Source organism: Castor canadensis, chromosome 15, assembly GCF_047511655.1.
Source record: "Castor canadensis chromosome 15, mCasCan1.hap1v2, whole genome shotgun sequence".
In the NCBI taxonomy this organism is placed as follows: domain Eukaryota; kingdom Metazoa; phylum Chordata; class Mammalia; order Rodentia; family Castoridae; genus Castor; species Castor canadensis.
The window spans coordinates 35278981-35301389 of record NC_133400.1 but is presented as its reverse complement, the minus strand read 5'-3'; the positions used below and the strand labels follow the sequence as shown (position 1 = coordinate 35301389).

The following is a 22409-nucleotide window of genomic DNA, read 5'->3' as shown; positions in this document are numbered from 1 at the left end:
AGAGGGGCAGCTACCTCAGTGTCCAGGAAGCTCCCATGCCCTCACCGAAGAGGCAAGGCAAGATAAGCCCAGAAAAATCCAGTAAGAAGGCAGTTGCCATCCCCCTGCAACCTCACTGCCCTTTATTCTGTTCCTTGAACACCCCAAATCTGTATGTACCTCAGGGTCTTTGCACTAGCTCTCTCTCTTCTTGGAGGATCCCCTGGCTCTTCCCCACAGTGGCTTTTTCTCCATCTCAGGCCTCAGCTGAAATGCTAGCCTTTCTTGAGTATGCACTGTTTATTTTTCATCCTTAACATTTCCTCATCCCTGCCCAGACACACACACACACACACCCCATCCCATCACAGTGTCCTATGGTCTTCAGAATTTCACACTCTGAAATTATGTAGTTCACGTTTATCAGCTTATTGATAGAATGTTCTCTGTGAGAACGGGTACCCTGCCACCTTCTCAACTCCGTCTCAGACCCCTTCAGTGTCACTAGGAGCAGGTACTGTGAAAGTGTGTTCAATGAGTAATGAAAGTAGGGGAAGGGTAGAGTTCAGTGTTCTCAAGGACCGGGTTATGGCAGAGTTCAGACCACACCCATGGCTCACAGAGATTTCCCCCTGGCTGGGTACCAGGATCCAGCCTGGCAGGGCCTGGCTCACCCATCAGAAGGGCCCCGGGTTGCTTGTTAGAATACCTAGCTCTGCTTTTAATCAATTGTAATCATTTAGCTGGAAGCGGCGTGATTAGGCACACACAAGCAAACAGCGTGAGCTAATCCTTTAAACGCGCCCGCTCGACGCTGGGCTGGCCGCTTGGCCGCCACGGGCCAGCTCACAATCGCTTCCTGCAGCCCATGGCTTTGTCAGTGAGGAGTGGAGACTCCAGGGTGTGGAGCCCGCCAGCCACTCCCCCTGCCCAGCCCATCAAGGGGTGTGTGTGTGTGTGTGTGTGTGGTGTGTGTGTGTGTGTGTGTGTGTGTGTGTGTGTGTGTGTACGAGTGCATGTGCACACATGCCTGCGTGTACTTGCCATGAACTTAGAGATCTTTCTCCACTTCAAGGCTGCATCCTTACCATGACAGCTCCAAGCCAAGCCCAGGCTGCCATAGGACACTGGAAGGGGTCAGCACCAGGAAACATGAAGACTTTGGGTATCTTTACCTCCGTGACTGGAACTAGCTAGCCCCTCCTCCCAAGCCCAGGCTGTGTGGAACACTGCCTGCCCTCCCACTCCTCCAAGCCAGCAGGGTTTACAGGCCCTAGCCTCGCAAAGTCCAGCTCCGGCAGAGCCTCAGGTCTCTACCTGGTTGCCCAGGAGCACATTTTTTGCATCCCCTGCCACTCGTGCTACCTGCTTGGCCCAACTATTAAAATAGTTTCTGGGTCCCCTGACAACAAGGGCTTTTTATAGTTTAGCACTGCAGGCCTCATTTAAATCTATTAGCTCATATTAATGGCAATTTATTTAAACTTTGGAGAGTTTCTGTTTGCCTTGGTAGTAAAGACAATTTGGCTTTGCATGTGGCTCTGCCTCTTGCCCGTGACCTCAAGCAAATCACCTAACCTCTCCAAGTCTCAGTTTCCATTTCTGCACATGAGGTAAGAGTACCTACTGGCTGTACTGAGAGTCCCTGCGAAGTACTTGGATCGGGGCCTGGCCCACATGGAGACGTGGCGGGGAGGCTGTCATGATGCTCGCTCGTGCCATTCCAGGGGCTTACTCACCACTGAAGCCTAGCCCTGTGCAGTGGGTTAGAGAGACCGACTGCCCTGCTCCTCCCTTTGTGGTGAAGAGTAAGGCTCTTAGCAGGGGGAGAAGGAGGTGCCACCCATGCTCTGTGTCCCGGGGATGCTGAGACAGCTGGGCTTAGGCTGCCCCTCCACTCAGCTCAGATTACCCCTGGCAAGAGGCTGACAGGACTCCCAGCCTTCATCTGCTGAGGCCTATGGCTGGAAATGCAAGGCCAACATCCAGACATTTACAGGAATCTCTCATCCCCCAGTCAAATCTCCATTCTGCCCTCCGCTGGGGAAAATGGTTCACAGAAAAGCCAGGACCAGAGGAAGTACAATAAGGAGGACCTGGATTCCTGGCTCTCTGGCCCCACCCCCTGCCCTTTCTACTTCACGCTGCTGTGCTGCTAGGAACCCCACTTCCTCCCCATGCTCCAATATGGGGTGTTCGATGTCTTCAGCCTGGAGGTTTGGTGGTCACCCCACAGGGATGTTCTGAGGCTTGTTTTGCTCAAATTCAGGCCAGAAATCATGAAATCATAGCAACCCCCAATGGGAAGAAGCTCTAAAAAGCCACCTGATTCTCAATTTGTCTAAAGAGCAGATGTTACTAATGACAGTACCATTGACTGTAAGCTTTTCTTATGTGCTCCCACTATATCACAGCCTTCACAACACATCTTTGAGGTAGGAAGCATGGATACCCCTATTTACAGCTGAGGAAACTGAGGCCCACAGATGACACGATAGAACAATGTTTCAAACACAAAGTTGCTCTGCTCTCACAACGATGGTTTTGCTGACCCTCTGCCCTGCACACCTCTGCCCTTGGAGACTTTCCCACCAGGCTGTTTTCCCATGTCTGGATGTTTGCGCTGTCCACCCCGCCCATCTCCCCTCCCCAAGCAGTGGTCTTGCTGGTTGACATTGTGTGACCTCATCCCTGGCCACGGCCAGCTCGCAGGGCAGGGTGGGTAAATGGCCTGTGCTCCACTATCAAACTTCCTTTCAGGAGTCTAGAATCTTCTGCCTTGAGAGCTGGCCACTCTCTGGATTGCAGTCTGTGTTTCCTATGTGTTCCCTCAGCTAGTCACTGTCTGTCCCAGCAGAATTGACCAAAGCTATGCAAGATGGGCCACCTTTCTCCTTGTACTGAGGAGCCCAGAAAGTCCACTGCAGAGCGAGAGCATGTACAAGCCAAAAGGAGGCAGAAGGTAGTCTCAGAGTAGACTGAGCAGCACAGCCTTGTTTAAGTGACACTTGGCTCCTGGGAACAGGGCCACCAAAAACCCAATGAAATTTCCTGCTCTTGGCATCCAAAAGCCACCCCTGTGTCTCTAAGGTTTAATTTCTCTTATAGCTGGAGCTGCCTCCAGCAAGTGATCCCACAGTTATCAATCCATGGCCAGAGCTTCTACCCACTCCCTAAGTCTTGGGGCCCTCTGAAGAACCCCCTTACAGCTCACTCCACAGGCCCAAAATGCTTTGCAGGTAACTGTGCCTGCAATTCTTTCATATTTTACCCAGTTCCTCCTGGAACTCCCTGAGGTAGGGCTGGGTCCCCACAGTCCAACTCAAGGTCTCAGTCTGCAGGTGTGGTATGTGTGTGGGGTGGGGGAGAGGCACAGTGGGGTAGACAAACCTTGTTTAGTCTCCCCTATTCCTACACACGCACACACACACACACACATACACACACACACACACACATACACGCGCGCACACACACACACACACATACACGCGCACACACACACATACACGCGCACACACACACACACACACACACACACACACACACACACACACACAATCCCTGACAACTACTGGCCTGCCTTCTGTTCTGATATATTTTTGTTTTTCTAGAATGTCATGTCAGTAGAACACATAGCATAGAGCCTTTTGAATAGGGTTTCTTTCACCTGGCATTTAAAATTCATCCATGTTCCTAGGCACAGTGGTGCACACATGTAATCCCAGCATTCAGTGAGGGGAGGCCAGAGGATCATGAGTTTGAGGCAAACCTGGGCTACAGAGTGACACCCTATCTCAAAAAAAAAAATTGTTTTTTTAAATTGATCCTGTTATTGCACATATCCGAGGGCTGATTTTTGTCAAGTGGCACGTAAATGTACTGTACAACATCACCACCTCTGTTACCTATCCATCAGGCAATGACAGCCAGGGGGCTGCAGTGCAGGGTCATCCATCACGGCTGCTGTGGATCCTCATGAAGAGGTCTATGTGTGAGCCTCGGCCTTCCCGTCTCTGGGACAAACACCTTGGAGTGCAGTGGCTGGGTCACAGGATAAGTGTACGTTCAACTTCCTAAGCAACCCGTAAACTCTTTGTCACATGCTGTACTATGGTGCACTTCCACCAGCAGCATGTGAGGGGTCCAGTCGCCCCCCAACCCCACCACACTCAGACTGCAGCTTTTTGTACCTGCACCTGTCGGTCATTCTGTCCCTGTGAGAGATAACGTACTTTGGTTTTGGTGAGCTGTCTGTCCAAAGTTTTTGCTCATTTTTCAGTTTTTTTTTTTCTCCATCCCCTCATTGTTGAGTTTTGGTATATGCCTTTTCTCAGATATGGACTCTTCAAATATTTCCTCCCAGACTGTGACTCCTTTCTCTTAACGGTGTCTTTCTAAAGCAAATTTCTTAAATTTTGACTCAGGGTGTAAATGAGGCAATACCTACCCCTCGCTTGGCTTCCCATCACTGTGGGGATACAATCCAAACCCCATCACTGTCCTACACATTTTGCTGGGGCCTGGGTCCTGTTCACTTCCCCTCCACTCACTGTGTTTCAGCAATGCTCCACCTACTGCTGTCCCAGCGGTATACCTGGCTCACACTGGCCACAGGGCCTTTGAACTCATGACTCCTCCACAGACGCCTGCTCACCACCTCAGCCTCAGCCCATACACTGCCTTCTCAGAGGCTCGCCCTGCCCGAGCTCACCTGCATTGAGTATCTGGCCCCTCCCTCCACGCTCTGGCTCACTACCTGGTTTCCTTTTGTGTCACTGATCATTGCTGGAAAGTTATTAACCCCTGTGGAACGCAGGCCCCATGGACGTTTCTTTGTCTTGTTCGCCACGGTCTTCTCAGTTCTAGGACTGGTGCCAGGCACACGGTAGGTCCTCCACACACCTGCTTCACACAAATGAGCAGTAAATCTTAGTTCCCCCTCAGCCTCCTACATGCTTATAAGCATGCCCCAGCTTGTCCAAAGTCCTCTGACTTAATCTTAGTCTTTTGGGCAGAGCAACCTGAACCCAGATTCAAACAGAATTTGCAACCTCCCTCATCCTGGCAACTGTGCTCCTGTTCATGCATCCTCTCGCTGGAGGCAGACCTATCACTACTGACACAGAACAAGCCTGCCAGGGTCCAATCCTACCTTTAATACTTCTGAGCCCCAAGCAGCACTTTCTGATCCTAGAGTGAGCTCAGTGTTAAGCTGTGGTCTTCTCCAGGCCATCTCAGCCCATAATTCCTCTGCCTATAACACTAGCTTTCCAGAATCTCTGCACATGACTTCAAATGACAATCAAATAAAGTCCCAGCAAGTTCTGGCTGGGACTTGTCTCCTGCTGCCCCACCTCAGTCCTTGTGTCACCCCAGGGAAATCTCCCGCTTGACTTCTTCACCCAAACAGGGCCACCCAGCCCCAGCTCTGGGATAATGACAAGAAAGAAAGCTCCAGGGCCTGAAAACCCTCCTCTCAAAACCCAGAAAATTGCTATTCAAGTTACTTAAGGAAAGCCATTATTTGCATAGATTTGGCATTACTACAACACTTCTCTGTTTAAATGGTCTATAATTAAAATCATTAATTGCAGAAAATAGTGACTTGTTAAGGCTATAATTTAGTGAGGTTCTCAGCACTTGAGGATCCAGCTTAAAGGTTAGGGGGGTGACCCAGGGAACCACAGGCTCCTAAGAACCACTCTTGGGTTGGGTTTGTCCACAGTGTAAGGCAGGCAGAGCCAAAGTGAGATGTAGTTTGTAACTGGCAGCTTCTTTACACCTGTGCACTAGGAGACTGGGCTATGGCCCCATGATGCCACCAAAGTACCAAGGCAGTGAGGCAGGACTGGAAACTTCCCTGGGAGAAATCTCAGAGCCCACCAAGAAGAGATCAGTTGTCCCTCTCTTGGTATCTGAGACAGTGTAAGAGGACAGGCTGGGCCTGAGCAAGTCCAAGGTATAAGCAAATCACAGTTTCTATGCGCCAATGGTTTTGGAAGGGGGCTGTCTTGTTGGATTATAAAAAGCTCCATCTCTCAGGGGCCCTGGGCCTATTTTGGTAGCTGGGCCATGTATGTAAGGCAGGCAGAGCAGGGCGACATGCACAGAGTACACTGGGGAGAAAGGGCTGGAGGCCAGCAGCAGAGCCGGGAGGTTTCCAGACAGCATGATGCTGGTCAGGCATGGTCTGTGATGCCTCCGGTAACTCCTCCCTGCTGTCTCCTCCCAGGTCCTCCGCACAGAGGCCCAGGTTTAGTGTATGGATCAGTGGAACACAGCACAGGGCCTTGGCTGGGGTTGCAACTTCACTGCTGATAACCTTTGGGAAGTGGATGCCCCTCTCCTAGCCTGGGCTCTGTTATTGGGCCCCTAACTCTGTCCCACACTGGAAGTGAAACAAAGGCATATGACAATACAAGAACATCAAGGACTCAGAGGGGCAGCCCAAGCATGAAAAGAAACAAGCTTTCCAGAGAACACGGGGGTACTGTTTGAGGTCAGAGCCCAGGGCTGAGCTCAGCCTGCCAGCACTGGCTGGCATGGGGTTTGCCTATGGGAACAGTCCTGGCCATCACCTTCACAGTGCTTCCTGAGTGCACCGGCCCCTTTCTCTGTGTTTATGCATTTGCTTCCCATTTCCTCCTGACATGGCCACCCCGCAGCTGTGCAGAGGGGTGGGCCTTGCAAGCCCACCCTGCAAGAGGCACAGCTGTGTCCCTCCACCCAGAAGGGGGCACTGCTGTTGCCACCTAAGTGACAGCTGACTGCCTGGGTGTGTGGGTGCTGAGAGGGAGGGAGGGGTAGACACAACCTGTGGCACACCTGAGCCCTTAGGGCTCCTGACAAATGCAAGCTCCTCTCCTTGCCCCCTAGGAAGCTGGGGATGGCCGTTTGTGGCTTGCTCTAGAGACACAATGAGAGAAGGTGATGTACTTCACTCCAAGTGGAAGCTTCAAGAGCTGGCATGCTCACCCCTCCACTCTCGCCTTCCTGCTTGGTGACCATGGAAACATGGATGGGCACGGACCCTCCATGGGCCCAGGTCATGGAGTGAGTATCACAGAGTCCCTCCTCCACCTGGATACATCACATGTGCAACAAATAAGCCTTTGTTCCAGGTCACAGTGGCCTGGAAGATGCTACCATAGCAGCCTGACCTGGCCTGTGTCTCGCTGACGGTGGCACACAGGTGTGCGGTATCTCTGTGTGTCCTTAGGGGGAGTTTCTGTGGATTGTGGACATGAGTGTGGTCGTTCTTTGAGAGATGCAGTACAATGCTGTATGTATGTGATGTTCCTCACTGTACTGTGTGTCCCCAGTGTCATTCTTTGTCAATGACGTTTGGATATGTGGAAGGAACTGTGTGTATAGAATGTCCTTTCCTGTGTGTGATGCTATGTACAGTGTGTGACTTTTCTGTGTGACAGTGTGGTATTTCTGGTGGATATGTGGCCTCTTCTGTGTTAAAAAGAATTTCTGTGTGTGTGTGTGTGGTGTGTGTGTATGTGTGTTTTTGAAGGTTTAACAAGGATTTATTTTAGAATAGCAGAGTAAAGTTTAATAGGGAGAAATTTGGGGGAAGGGGGATGAGGGAGAAACATTTCCTGCTCCCCAAACAGGAAATGGGGTAAAGACTCTTAATAAGAATTTCCAGCAAAAAACAATGGGAGAGAAAGCAGCTTCCCTTGGGCACAAGTGTCAGCCCTCAGAAAACCAGCAATAGGTAAGAGAAGGGGCCCCACAGGCTCATGGGCAGGGGCTTCCAGAAGAAACCTAAGCCGACTCTGGATGAGGATCGAGAAAGCTGGTTTGGGCCGCTGTGCCCCACCTGAAGGCCACATCAGCTTTAGGACCCATGGTGGGTGCCCCTTCCTCTAAACTGGGGTAATGGGACAGCCATGATTTCTCATTTCAGACTTTCCAAGGCACAGCTGAGGTCCACAAGGCCAACCCTAGCTCCTCCTCCCACACAGCCCCAAGACACCACACGGACACACAGCCACACAGCCACACAGCCACACAACCAAAGCTCAAATATCATCATGCAACGTAGGTGGAGAACTGAATCCTGGAAGGAAGGGACTTGTCACGGAGACAAGGCAATGTGAGCTTGGACTCCTGCTCCAGACCCAGCCAGCTCCAGTCAGCTCCCATGAGGATGCAGAGGCCAGCAGGGGCCAGCACCCCACGCCAGCTAGTCTGGAGCACAGCCACTGACACCAGAGCCACAAGCTGGGCAGCCTGTTGCTTTTCCACTCAGAGGGAGCCCCCAAAACAAGCCCTGCCCCTCCTGGCTTGACCCTGGAACCCTTAAGCTGAACAGGAGCAGGGGACAGCGGTACTCACCTGCAGCTCGGTCTGGAAGAAGAACTTCTGTGGGCACTGGGAGCAGTCGTAGATCTTGTCCTCCTGCCCATGTACGGCAAAGATGTGCTGCTGGAGCTTGTTAGCCTGGACAAAGACTGTACACGGCCAGGGCCGTCAGCAGCCAGCCCCAGCAGCTGCCCCACACCTCTCAGAAGCAGGGATCACCCAAGCAGGGCATGAATTGGCTAAACAGTGCTATGGGCTCCAACTAGAAGGTCTCAAACTAGATGAGCTGAGCTCTGACATTTAACAGCTGTGCAACCTTGCACAAGTCACTAAGCTCTCTGGGCTTCACTTGAAAAATGGAATTCGTTATAGTAAATGGGTTAATACTTGTGAAGTGCTGAAAAGATGATTTGGCACGTAGTAAGGCCAATGGATGTGCCCCTCCTCCTCAACAGCAGGGAACCTTCATTTATTAGTTCTTTGAATCCTGAACCTGCAAGGCAGGTGCTGTTGTTACCCCATTTTATAGCCAGGAAAAGTGAGGCACCAGGAACATTAAGTGACTTGACTAAGGTCCCACTGAGAGCAGGTGGCAGAGCTGAGATTTGAATGAAATCAGCTTATCCTAGTGTCTGGCATAAGAAGTTGCTGCTGCCAGGGTGACTGTCGGTATCCTTGTGTGGGATGGGAACAGATGGGCAAGGGCTCCTGAGAGGACAGGGAAGAAGGTAGCAGGGTGTTCCAGACCTCCCGGGACCCCAGAGGTGTGTGAGTGTGTAGGCCCCTTCCCGGGCCTGTCATGAGGCAGGTCATAGCCCCGGTTTCCCGGTGGCAGAAGTCCCTGAGGTGGCTAGGCCCTGGACGCACACAGGAGGCAGCCCTGAAGCAGCTGTGTGTCTGGGAAGTGAGCACTTCAGAGATGCCCTCCCGCCAGGCACCCTCCCTAGGGTGGGCTTCCCGCTGTGGCAGACGGCAGATGTCGGGGGAGGCCGGGAAGGCCAGTCTCCCCAACACACACCGGCTGCCATCTGGGCAGCAGGAGGAGCTGCAGAGCCCCTTGAGACGCCTCGGGCCAGGACAGCCGCTCGCCTGGGCTGGCAGCCAGCCTGGGGGCTGGGGACTTGGCCAGAAGATCTGCCCTCGACCCTTCCGGCCTGGAGCAGGGATGAGACAGGGAGCTTTGTGGGTCAGGGAGGAAGGGAGCCAGGGCAGCATACAGGGGGAGCCCCATGGGTGCTGGACAGAGCTCTTGGCTTCAGGAGACAAATGTGGGGCCCAGAAAGGGCAGGATGCAGCAGAGGGGCTGAGGCAAGGGTGGACATGCCAGCTGCCATGTGTGAAAATCTAGGAAAGGTGACACCCAACCTGCCCAAGAAAAGAGGCAAAAGGGCAGAGACCAGGTGGGCTGTGGGTCAAGTCCACATAGAGGCAGGGAGGGCCACTGGTCTGCTGACCCTGAGGCTTCCCTTATGGAAGACTGCTGAGAAGGGAGAGGGAGGAGTTCCCATCACCACAGGGCTGGACCCCACGTCCCTTACCTCCCCTGAGTGCTCCCTGCTGTGCACATGCCAGGTAGCTTACCTGTGAAGCACACGGGGCATTTGAAGGTGCCGCCCATGCCCTCAAAGCTGTGCTCGATGAGGTGACAGAGGAGCTTGGCCGGGGAATCAAACATCTGGTTGCACAGCTTACACTCGTGGTTGATGCCTTCCTCTGCAAGGAAAATCCACAGCCAATCAGTAAGCCTGCATGCCACGTCCTCCAGGTGGGAGCCCCATGGCAAAGAGGACACCCCGTGCCAGCCCTCTTCTAATCACTGCAACCAGAGCTGGTGTGGGAGCCACAGACACGACACCAAGACCCATTCTGGGTGGTCCCGCCTTGAGTCTTGCACACCCTGGGGGGTTGGGTCCAAATGCAGACATTGGACCCAATGGGTTCTTGAAAAGCCCATTGGCAGGATCTCTCTGACCAGCCATGTTCAACAGCTTGGGTTCTGAGAGCACGTCACTGAGGAAAGGGGCCCAGAATGAGACATCGGACAGGGAAGGGAGTCCAACAGGATTTTAAAAATCCAATCAAATATTTATTGAGTGTATACTACGTGCCAGGAACTTTGCAATGAACTGGGGATTCTTTGGAGAACTAAACAGATAATGTCCTTCCTTGCCCCCTTCCTGTGGGGAGCAGAGAGGCAGTAAATAAAAATGATGGGAACACAATAGAGCACCAGGAGGTGATATATGTGGGGAAGTGCTGCAGGGGATGGGTCGAGCCAAGGCCATTCTGGGCCTGGGGCCAGCCTGAAGCTCAGCCAGGTGACAATGTGCTGAATTTGAAGGCCAGGAAGGGGCAGGTGACATCAGAGAAGCATGCACATGGCAAAGAGCTTAGCAGACCCTGGAAAATGTCACAACAAACAAAAAGTGTTCTCTCTTTCTTGCTCACTCACTCTCTCTGTCTCTTGGAAACAGATGGCCTGGCCTACCCAGTGGATCAGACAACGGGCAACTCCATCTCCTCACGTGGGAGTTGCTTCGACCCCAAACCTTCACTCAAAGACACCCGAGCGCCATGTTATACCAGTGGAGGCTTACAGCTGAAGTTTGGCACCCTTGCTCAGAATCCAGCAGAGTTGGGTTCAAATCCTGGCTTTTCTTCCTTCAAGCTGCATGCCCTGGGCTCATGGTAGATACAATGAAGACAGCCTGAATAGCAGCCTGGCTGTGAGGGAACAGCAGGACCTGCACTGACGGCCCACTGGTCAGAGCACATGTGGAGGCTTGCTTGCCTGAGCATCACATCAGCCAGGGTGGGAATCAACTTTTCTCACATACTGGTTGACCTTGAATAAGTTGCATAACTTCTCTGTGCCTCAGCTTCCTCTTGCTCACACTCAGTAGCAGACCTCCTCTTAGTGTTGATATGAGACTTAATGAGTTAATGTATGTAAAGCAGCCCATAGCATACAACAAGTGCTTCTGAGCGTTTATGGCTGGGAACGTCAGTATTGGCAAAAGTGTAATCTGGGACAGCCAAGGACACAGCTCTCCCTCAGCTTCCCCAGGGAACGAGGCTCACCAAAGGCGCCAGGTGCTCTGATTTGCCCTCAACAGCAAGAATTGGGTAACAGAGGGGCTCTGCCGGTGGCAAGAAACAGACACAGATGGGCTGAGGCTCCTGGCGAGTCCCTGGGTCCCCAGGCCCTGGCACAGGCTGCCAGGGACAGCAGGCACCCCCCCACCCCCGGCCCAGCCATCCCCCACGCCCTGGGGCACCCTGCCACAGAGACACACGTGCGTGTGCAGGTGGGCCTGCCCCACATAGCCCACTGGCTGGGATCTACCGGGTGCTTGTCATGCCCCTGGAGCCCTGGCAACTAGGCCACAAGCACCCGATAGAGACTCAAGTATATCTTCCATTTATACTAGCAGAAAAGAAATTCATTGACAAGTTTTGGGACACAGGGCGGGCTCAGCACACTCACCACGTAGGCCCCACACACGTCCTTCCCTTCCCATGGGGAGACTCTCATCGTAATTAGAAATGGCCTCCAGTGTGGGGGGCTGCCTCAAAAGCACCCCCCCAACATCCCCTCCTACCCCTTGCACAAACGAATGCTTCTCAGAGCCTGGCACAGAGTATGATTCAGGGAATCAATGAACAGATGAGTGAATGAATGGATAAAAGCCACCCTTCTATGTGGCCTCACTTAGTACAGTGTGAGTGGCTTTGAGTCACTGATAAGAGGAGGGGCAGTTCCATGAGAGGTTACAACATCTTGGAATCTCAGGAAAAAACCCTGCTTGCTAGGAACATGGAATTTCTAGGAAGAAGAAATAGGTTCAGAAAATGAGGCCACTTGTTAAGGTAACACAGCCAGATGGAGGTGTTGCTCTGAATAGATACAAAGCCATACTTCTAGGGTGTATACACCCCTCCCACCATACACCACCTTCAGGATGCTCCAGGTCAGCATCCTCTGACTATGCTTGCACAGGACAACTGTCCCCTCCCTGGGCACTGTGACCTTGACTCATTTCACTATGTCCTAGGATACTTTCTGGTCCTGGCAAGTAGGCTGTGGGTAGGATGCTGTCTTGAGCTCCTGTGTCTCTCAAAGCTCCACTCCTCACCTGGTCCTCCTGCAGGGAGGTGCAGGAAATAATCTGAGGAGAGATGCCCAGCAGGGTCTCTCCTCCTTCCTGGGTGATGACTGGCTCTGGGGCTAGGCTGGGGCTGTGAAAGACTTACTGCTCTCTGCCAAGCAGGTTCTTCACTGCTTGGCTGTGAATGGAGACAGGCCTGTCTGATATACACACAGAGGACAAAGAAGACTCCTGCAACTTAGAAATCAGAGAAATCATGTCTGACAGTCACTTTCCGTTCTGCCAGCGCTGAGCAATTCATCAGCCTCTCCCCTCTGATTCACAGAGGCAGCTCCGCCCAGCGCCCCCGTTCATAAATATGTGCTCAGTAAGGCAGCCCTGCAGCCGCAAGCTGGTTCCCTGCCTGAACGGCTGCCGTTTACCCAAACCACAGCCCCAAACCGGTGTCAAAGGGAGGTTCCAGGCTAATTAGATCAAGAGCCCAACAGACAGTTGCCTGTCTCGGGACCCTTTTCTCTCTCCCCCAAGTGCTTAAAAGAGTCAAATCTAGTGGTGGTGAGGGAATAAAACATGCAAAAAGTCAAGGTGGAGGCGCTCCCCCGCAGAAATGGGCCCCTCTCCCCGCTGGAGGGGTGGAAGGTACTCCCTGGGGGTCCATTATGTGCATCTCTGCCTGGAACACCATCCAGGAAAATGCGGGGCTTCCAGAGATGGGAGGGGCTGCCCTAGTTAGTGTGACAAATGCTCACTAGTGCTTGTGACCCAGTGTAAGCAAGTTTGTGGATCAGTATCCACTGCCATCACTTCCACGTCCCCCTCACCCTGCTGCCAACCCCTTCCCTTCCATCCTGTCAACACAGGGTCCGCAGATAGTGGCACCCTCCAAGAGTTGCTCTCCTGAATCTTATGAGATTGCGCAGAGCTCCGCAGACACCTCAGAGCAGAATGACAAAGCTGTCTGGGAGCTCTCGGGCCTCCGCCCGGGCATGGGGCTGGAGCGTTTGGTGAGTTAAGACGCACATCACTTCCCTCCTCTCTTTTTTTTTTTTTTCTAGCACATGACAGGCATCCATAAGAGAGAGCCACGAAACTCAAGTGAATTATGCAGCTCCGCTCATTTGTAAAGTGAAATGCAGCTTTCACCTGCTGAAATTCAGATCTTGCCTCCTGATCCCCATATGTCCAGACTGGCCCGGGAAATCTGATTGATTATGATTAAAAAAATAAAAATAAACAGGCCCCCACCCCCAAACTGCCAAACAACCAACCCAGAAAGCTTGAAAATCCCAGAGTCTCCCCCCACCGTTTTTTTCCCCTCCTCTGCCCAGGAATAATAAGTGTTAATTTTACACTTCATTTCTCAAAAAAATAATAGGATGTGCTTTTGCTTAAAACCAAGTCGGCTTGCTGGAACCTTTCAGCCTGAAACTGTGTCAACCCAAAAGAGGAGCACAGGGCTTTGTGGAAGAGCATCGTGCCGAGATGATAGCTCCCTGGAATGTCCTCGGTACCCACTTTTGTCTCCAAAAGCATTTGATCCCTGGCAGACACACACTTATTTCCATATGGGTCTTGGGGGAAGCCAGTAGGAAAGAGAGCTGATTGTCAGAATCCTGAAGGTGAGGCTCGGGTGGGCCCCCGCTTATGTCAAAGGCAGGCCCAGGCACATGTTCGGAGGCCGTAATTTGCTGCCTGGGAGGCAAGAGCTGTGGGCTGCAGAGGGAGTGGACAGGGCATTGTTCTTGGGCTCTACTGCGCCTGACCGGCCACATTGCCGGGCCAGGCCTGGCTCTTCTCTCAACAGGGACCCTTTCTTGGGGAGGCCACCCTAGAGTGCTAACATCAGTGTGGTGTGTGTATTTTTTAGAAGGGGTCTGGTGACCACTGCCTCATGTCCAGAGGGAACATAGTTAGCTACCTCTGTTCAGGAAGCAGCAATTAAGGGACATGTAAGTTAGAAGTGGTTGGGTTTGAGCCTCCATTCCATCATTCCCTTGCTGTACTACTTGGGTTAGTTACTTAACCTCTCTGAGCTTCAGCTTCAGCTAAGAAATGTGAAGAATAATCACAGGGTTTTAGCAAGGTAGACAAGCAGATTGCTTCTACCACAGGTCATCTGCCGTCACTGAAGCTCGCTTCCCAAGTGGCCTCTTCTTCCCTCACTGTACTGGTGTGTCTGCTCAGACATCTCAGGGACACCCTTGACTAAACCAGTACACCCCATATCCTCCTAGCACCTTAATTGCTTTTAACGTCTTTGGTGGCATTACAGTGACATTACCTGCCACGTTACAGAGTTGATTGTTTATCTGCCCCTCCCCCCCCACACACACACACTTGCAACCCATGAAGACTGTTTTTCTTGCTTTTTTATCACAGTGCACAGGACAGGTCCTGACAGTAGGTTTTCAACATCATGGAAAGCACTTACTCACGGCCTGGAACATAGGTGCAAGGTGCTGGGCACTGCTGTTGCACACCAGTTCACCCTAATCTCAAAGGACCCACATCTTATCCCATCCTCATCTTCCCAACATGCTCTCTGGATCCTCTCAAACCTGGTCCCAGAATACAGTCAGGGAGAGCCTCCCTCAACTGAGAGGGACAAATACAGAGGCAGGATCTCTCCCAGGGAGGTAGCCAAACTTGGCAGGACCTCCTGTTCAGCCCCCAGCAGCCCTCTCTGACCTTAGAAATAGAAGAAAGGGCAATAGGACATGAGAAGTGGGAGTCAGCAAGCCACCCGTACTCCTTGATCATCCAAAAAAATTGCAGGGGACGTGGGACAGACAGAACTACCCTCGGAGTTTCTACCGGTGAGCCAGTTGGTCCCCTGGCTAGGCACCAGCTCTGGGTTGACAAGAAGGCTGGGAACTTTTCTCCCGAATGAAGGGAGGAGGCAGCCCCCACATCTGACATCGTGGGACAGACCCAGCCTGTGGCCTCACCCCTGGAATAACATTTCTGCAAACAGGAATACACAGGCTGTCAGGCCATGGAAGCCCCTCTGATACCAGCCCTAGTAATGAACTTCACAGCCTGCCCCAAACAGCCTGTCAAGGAAAGACTCGGCCCCAGGCTCTGCTACACACACAGCAAGTGGGCATGCCATAAAGCACAAGGAAATAAAGAAGGAAAGGGGTTAAGGGCCCCCGCACTCGTCCAGGCAAATGAGGAGGCAGGAGGTGATGTGTAAGGGGAACCCCATGAGAGAACCCCTCTGACACCATCCAAGTAAATAACCATGCACAGATGCATGCAGGGACTAGAAACACAGGCCTTTGGGGGAGTCAGTCCTTTGTTCCCTGCAAGGAAGAAAGACCCTTGGGCAGAAGACAAGAAGGTGGGTAATAATATTGGAACCGCCATGTTAGAATGTTTATCTATGGACCTGTCACCGAATATCACCAGGAAATGAGCCAAGCTTTGGGGGAAGGGCAGGGGTCAAAAGAGAGAACAAGATCTAAGAGAGAGTCTTCCATCAGAGCCCAGGAAAAACTGGAGAGCAGTAAGTGGGAACAGAGGAGCTGGTCTTAGGTTCCCTGCACCCCAGGAGTGTGATCTCCTGAGCAGCAGCTTCCAGAGCTTGCTGGAAATGCAAAAACTCGGGTCCTGCTCGAGACCTGCAGAATGAGAACCGGTATTTTGCATGTGCCCCAGTGTTTGGAGCTTTCGTGGAAGTATGAGAAGTACTGATCTCTGGAAAAGGGGCCGAGGGATGAAGGCTGATCCTGCTTCAATCCTGATAGCCACCCCACCACTCTGGCCACAGGTGCCTATGATAGTGCTCTAAAAGGGTGGAAAGTTTTCTAAAGTTGCGTTTTGTCAACCCCATACAGAGGATTGAGAAACCATCTGCTAATAGTGGGAAATAATTTCCTCTTATCACAGCTGGGTGAAAATGACGTCAGGTGTCTCTGGAGGGAGGGGCTGCTGGGGATTCTGTGGGCAGGTGGCTAATGATCCCCCCTGGCCTCCCGACATCACCACTGTCCCTCACCCCAGTGTCAGGTGACTGGGCCCCTTGATGCTGCACATCAATCAAGAATGGTCAGCTGCTTCTTAAAGGTGAGCCCACCACCACCGCCTCATTTGGGGCTCACATTTTCCTAATTAATCCTGAAGGATGGGCTGTGCCCTTTCTCCTCCCCTGGGTGGGGGGCACCTTCCAAGGCCTTTCTGGCCAGGAGGGACCATCTCACAGTCCCCAGACGGGCTTGTAAATGAGTTTTGACAGCCTGAACTGGGGCCCCATAGGGACCCTGGAGCCTCTTCAAAACAGAGCCCTGACAATTAGGCAGTCTGAGTTTTGAAAGGCTTGGGATTGATGGCATGGACAGTAAAAATATCACCTGGGGAGCTGGGTGTAGTCCTCCGAGGGTTGCCTGAGGTCAGTTGCCATGGCAACGAAGAATGAGCTCAACCTTGTAACTGACCCTTATCTTTTTTTGATCTGTGGGCCACTTGGGGCCAAGGCTTGAAATCAACTGGAAAATAATCCGGTCACATATCAGAAGGAAAACTATTTATACTTATTTACCCAGGTACCCACTCACAACCCTCTTTGACAGGGACGCCAACACCACAATGAGCCAAAGGCTCGCATCCAAATGGAGGCTCCTGGATGGCAGGAGAAAGGTGGGGGGGGGGGTGACTCCTGCCTCAGTGGAGCATAGCCATCTCCACACATGGGGCAGTGTCAGTGGGAGGGTCCTTCCCTGCACCCCTTGCTTCCTTGCTTGCACTGCCCTGGACCTTCCTACCTTTCAATGTCCATCTCAGGCCTATTGAGGAGGTGGCCTGTCTGGGCTCCCCTCTCACCTGCTGTCCAGGCATGCTAAGCCAGCCTGGCATGATCACTAATTTGCCCTGCTGTGTGCCCGAAATCGACAGAGTCTCCCTCTACCAGAGACCTATTCCTGGCCAAGACACTCATGGAGATGCCATGCAGGTGCACCTCACTCTCCATACCTGGGGAGATGTTGGGAATGGTTTGGAGGAGGAGGACAGTAAGGAGAACAACCCTTCCATCTGGTCTCCTGTCCTGGAAAGGGCTGACTGGCTCACTCACCTCCACTCTGACCCCAGGTTTCCACAGCAAGATGGGCCATCTGGCCAAAACCCATCTCCAGGATGCTACCTTAAGTCAGAAGTACTCTGCTCCTTCAAATTCCAAGACTCAAATCCCAAGATCTAGCTGCTCCCAAGAGCCACGTCAGACAGATCTCAGCCAGGAGTCAGTTAAGCTGAAGAATGATTCCGGGTAAGCAACCCTGGAGAGTTTCCATCACAACCAGTAGGACAGCTCTGCCGACTACCCTCCCCCCCAGCCCCAATCTACCCCTTGCCCTGGCCTCTTCAACATGAAGTCCTTGTGGGCGTAGGGGAAGCAGGGCTGGAACCAGGCAACTTAGAGGACAGTGTTGCCTCTACTGAAGACTCAGGGGGGGACCATGGACCAAGTGGTAGAGCACTTGTCTTCCTCAGTCTCCTGCATGGGAAATGGGAACAAGATTGTCCATCTCCCAGGGCTGCTCAAAAGTAGGGTGAAAATTACAAGATTCTAGGTCCACTGCTACCACTTCTATAGCTGCTATTATTATTTCTGACATCATTCCACCCACAAACTCCACGGCTAGGGACTGGTACCCTGGTAGGTACAAGTCCCCTATAGTCGGCATTGATGGTATGGAACCCTGCTTGTCTTCCAGGGAATGGTCCATGGCACATGAGCCCTCCTGTCCTCAGCCCCCAGTACCTACTTAAAGAGCCCTTAGTGCACCAGGCACGTGGTAAGCACTTAATTGGTATCATTGCCATCTTTGAAAAGCCATGTTAGTTGTCTCTGTCCTCTACTTCCATGTTGCTTCCATATTTGTGATTGGGAAAAGTTTCACACCTTTTCATGGGTCTTCTACTCCTCTCTGTTAAATTCAGTGAGATTCTTTGTAGAGGCCAAAGCAGGCCTGAAAGGCTCAGAATCCCATGCCCCTCCTCTATCCCGGCCTTGGTCAGCTCTCCCCTTGATAGGCTCCTGAAGGCAGCTCCCCAACTTCAAAGGCTGTTGCAGGCTGGGTGAGACCATTGGTGGGCTCTCCTGACGGCACTATGGTCTGATACACCCTGCTGGGGAGTGCAGCTCTGGTGGAGCTCCCAGCCTGGGATGGGAAGGAAGACACTTTGCTTACTGCTGATGACATGGGCAGAGACACTGACCTCTGGCTCTCTGAGCAGTTTGTAACCTTCAGGACACAATGGCAGGTTGTCTTTGGCAAAAGAAATATCAAAAAGCAGGACCCGAAGACAACATCAAGAGACAGAGGTTAAGTATTTCAGCTACTTAGTGGAAAGAGAGGGAGAATAAATGAGTGACTTCTGATAGAACAGAGCGGCCTCACCAAAAACTCTGCAGAGAACTGTTGAACTTCTGGACAATTTAGAACTTCTGGTAGTGCACTGTCCTAGCATGAACAAAGCCTTGGGTTCAAGCCCTAATATCCCCACCCTCAAATTAAAAAACAGAATTTTTTTGATTCTAGGCTTCTGGAATTTAAACTTTTGGGGCTTGAAATATCTTGTGAAAGAAGACCCACACCCACAGACTGAGGCCTGATCAATCACCTCAGAAAATGAAGGTTTGGCAACATTCCTTGTGGATTCAGAGTAGGTGCAAAAAAGTAGCTTGTCCAACCTTAGCACATCAGTCGCCTCTCATACATATCATTGATCTGATCTCAGGTTAAAGATACACCAGGCGACTGTCTAAAACTTCATCTTGTTACTAATCCTCAGATTAATGGCCTCTAATACTAAACAATTAATGTGACAGGCAGGCTACAAAACCCTATTGTCACCAACCCTGCGAGGGACACATGAATTACCCCTGCTTTAAGGGTTTTCTCTCCTGCTGGCATCATTTTCTGTCCCTATCAAGATCATTTTTTAAAATGAGCTACAGCATTGCGTCAAAAAGCCAGATAGTCCGCACGTGCACACGCACAGACGCCACTTGAACATGCAAAATTCGAGAGCAGCATTTCAGATGTTCTCTCCCAGGGTGACACAGGACGGTCGGTCCTGCCTTCACTAGTGCTAAAAGCAAGAGAACCTGGTGTGCTCGGGTGGGAAACCACAGCTCTTCCTAAAAAAAGAAAAGATTGAGCCAGCAGGGCCTGACCTCAACTGAACCGGAAGCACCCCTAGCCCTCAGCAGAACAAATAAACTACAAACTAGAAAATAATCAGTGATTTCTATTGAAGTCATTTTTAAAAGTGGACGTCTGTTAGAGCCATACTGTCTTACATGCTTGTTACTGGCCACCTGTGGCTACTGAAATTTAATTAAAGTTTAAATCAGGACTGGGGGTGTGGTTCAAGTGGGAGAGTGCTTGTCTAGCAAGCATGAGGGCCTGAGTTTAAGCCCCAGTACCATGAATAAATATACAATAAATAAAAAAATTTAATTAATTACATTAAGAATTCAGTTCCTCAGTCACAGAGGCTACATTTCAAGGGCTCAGTAGCTAATGTGGATAATGGCTATGGGTTTGGGCAGTGCAGGAAATTCCCACCAGAGGAATGTCTACCAGAAACTTCTATCAAACAGTGTTGTGGTGAAATATGGCAAGGTGAAGACAAGAGCTCTCACCTGCTCAGCACTCAAATCCAGAACCCACAACAGCATTGAGAGCACTTGATCAGTGTTTACTGAACTGCAGTACATGTGCTTCAAAATACAAACATGCCTCAATTTATCATGGGGACACAACCGGATAAATCCACCACAAGTCAAATATATTGTAGGTCAAAACGGTGTTGAATACGCCTAACCTCCTGAACACCCATCCCACCTTAGCACCACAGTACACTGTAGTATCTCAGTTGTTTTCCACCCTGACTGTGTTCCTTTCTGGGAGCTGCAGCTCACCGCCACTGCCCAGCCTCTCCAGAGGAGGGTATCCTATCAAATATCACTAGCCTTGGAAAAGAAAATTCAAAATATGGTTTCTACTGAATTCAGATGACCTTCATACCACCAGACTGGAAAAATCGTATCTCGAATCATCAAAAGTCAGGGCCATCCGTAATGGAAGAAGGTCACAGCCCTTTGACTCAGTAGCACTTGTTTGTGATTGCTCTGCATGGAAAACCGCTTAGATGGTGACTTCTCTACCTTCACTTAAACTCTACCCCCAGAGTTCCGAGGTCACTTTGCCCAGCACAGATAAGAACATGGTGACACAGGAACATTCCAGAATAATGAGGTTTCTCTGAAGGATAGATCCTAAATACTGTAACTATAGACCAACAGGTCATGAGATGGACCAATGGCAGCCACACCACCACTGAGCACTTCTCACTTCTCACGGCATCTCCTTGAGGAACACAGGAAAGTCAGCAAGCACAGGATGCCTGCAGGTGCTCAAAGCCAAGACAGAGACAAGCGGTTCAAGGAGTCCACCTTTTTATGCTAGCTGAGCTTGTTAAGGAAATAAGTATGTGTGTTCCAGTCCTACCTAAGTGCTGCATGGCTTCTTAGCTCCGCTTCTGCAGGCTGCCTTTCAAAGAAGTGGGTTTTTACTGGGACCCAGATAAAATGAAAATGGAAGCTAAAATTGCAATTCAGTGGTAACTAGCATGGGATAAATGAACACACCCACATCAATGCAACTTCCTTCAAGCAGTCTCATGACTCCAAGGGTAACACTTGGCTTGAGCCTTGTTGGGAACCTGCTGTTCCTTCCGTTCAGTGAAAACACCCAAGGAGATAGCAACGCTTTTCGTCACCAGGTGCACAGCCCACTAGGATAGAAACATCCTCTAGTGCACTTGCCTCTCCTTTTCATCACCAACCCCCCTGCAGCAGTCACAAAAAAAAAAAAAATACCACCTTCCCTCTTCCTCCAGCTACACAGGATAGAGACAAGACAAGACCTATGGGATGCCCAAGCTCACATTTAAGCAATTACTTGATTTGCTTAGCTCCAGAGCTCAATCCTCCCAGACTTATCTGGGATGCCCTGGGCCCAGCACCCAGAGACCATGGGTTCTCTGGGCAGCTTAGACCCTGCCCTTACTCCAGCCTAGGTCCCAAAGGCTGGCAAGCCTGCTTCTGACCATAACCAGTTCTGCTGCCTGCCCTGGCCATGCTGTCACCTGCCCAGCAGGCCCCTGCAGCCTAAGGTTTGAGCCAATCCCAACCCACAGCATCCCCAGCCCAATGAGACAGTGCCAAGTGACAGCTCTGACAGCCCCCACCCACAGAGGCAGAGGTCAGGGACAGGCAGAGTGTGCCAGGAGGAGGGGCCCCTGAGAGTAGCCCTCAGCTATCCAGGCAGAACAGCTGCTGTTAGCTGGGATGAAATGAAAACAGCACTAGGCCCATGTGCCATGGCAGAAAAACCGCTTCCCCACAGCCCTGGCTGAGACCATGCCAATTCCCTTCTTGGAGAAAACATGTTCATAGATACCTTGTTATAAAAAAAAAAATGAAAAAAGCACATCCAACACTTGGCACTTGCCCATTTGCTCTCTGTCCCCTGCCTCCCACCCCATGCCTGCTTGTCTCTCTTCTTCAGTATGTTCAGCACACAGGATCGTCCTCACCAGGCTCTATGGCATCTCCTTGCTCAAGCATCTGCAATGGCTCCCCTTTGGCCAGTATAAAGCTACACCCTTTTGACAAATGGCCCAGGCCCCACTTACCCAACACACCTACTTTCAGCCATACCACCCCTCCTACCTACCCCAGAGGTTTCCTTGAGATCAAGCCACCCTCACTCCTGACACTGAGTCCTCATCCAGGGAGTTCTCAATGCCTTCCTCTCTCCTCTCAGCCATGAGTTTGAGAGTGTTCTGTTGTACCCAAAGCTAACTGACATAGTTATATGAATAAAAGGCACTCTCTTTGCTTAAGCTCACTTAACGTTCTGTCACTTGCAACCAAAACAACCCCAGCTAATAAATTCTCTAGGGACAAGAAAGCAGTTCTTTTACTGCTCT

The 22409-nt window shown here is 51.4% G+C and overlaps 1 protein-coding gene across 4 annotated transcripts in view; it reads right to left on the bottom strand.

The window, feature by feature from the left end:
* Znf423 (zinc finger protein 423) overlaps positions 1-22409 on the bottom strand; it is a 308237-nt gene that overhangs the window by 19400 nt on the left and 266428 nt on the right. For all 4 annotated transcript variants that reach the window (XM_074056038.1, XM_074056036.1, XM_074056035.1 and 1 more), the window contains 2 exons: positions 9880-10011; positions 8332-8447 (listed from right to left, as the gene is read on the bottom strand). In XM_074056038.1, the coding sequence (XP_073912139.1) occupies positions 8332-8447; positions 9880-10011 (248 nt within the window). The remainder of the gene's footprint in view (positions 1-8331; positions 8448-9879; positions 10012-22409) is intronic.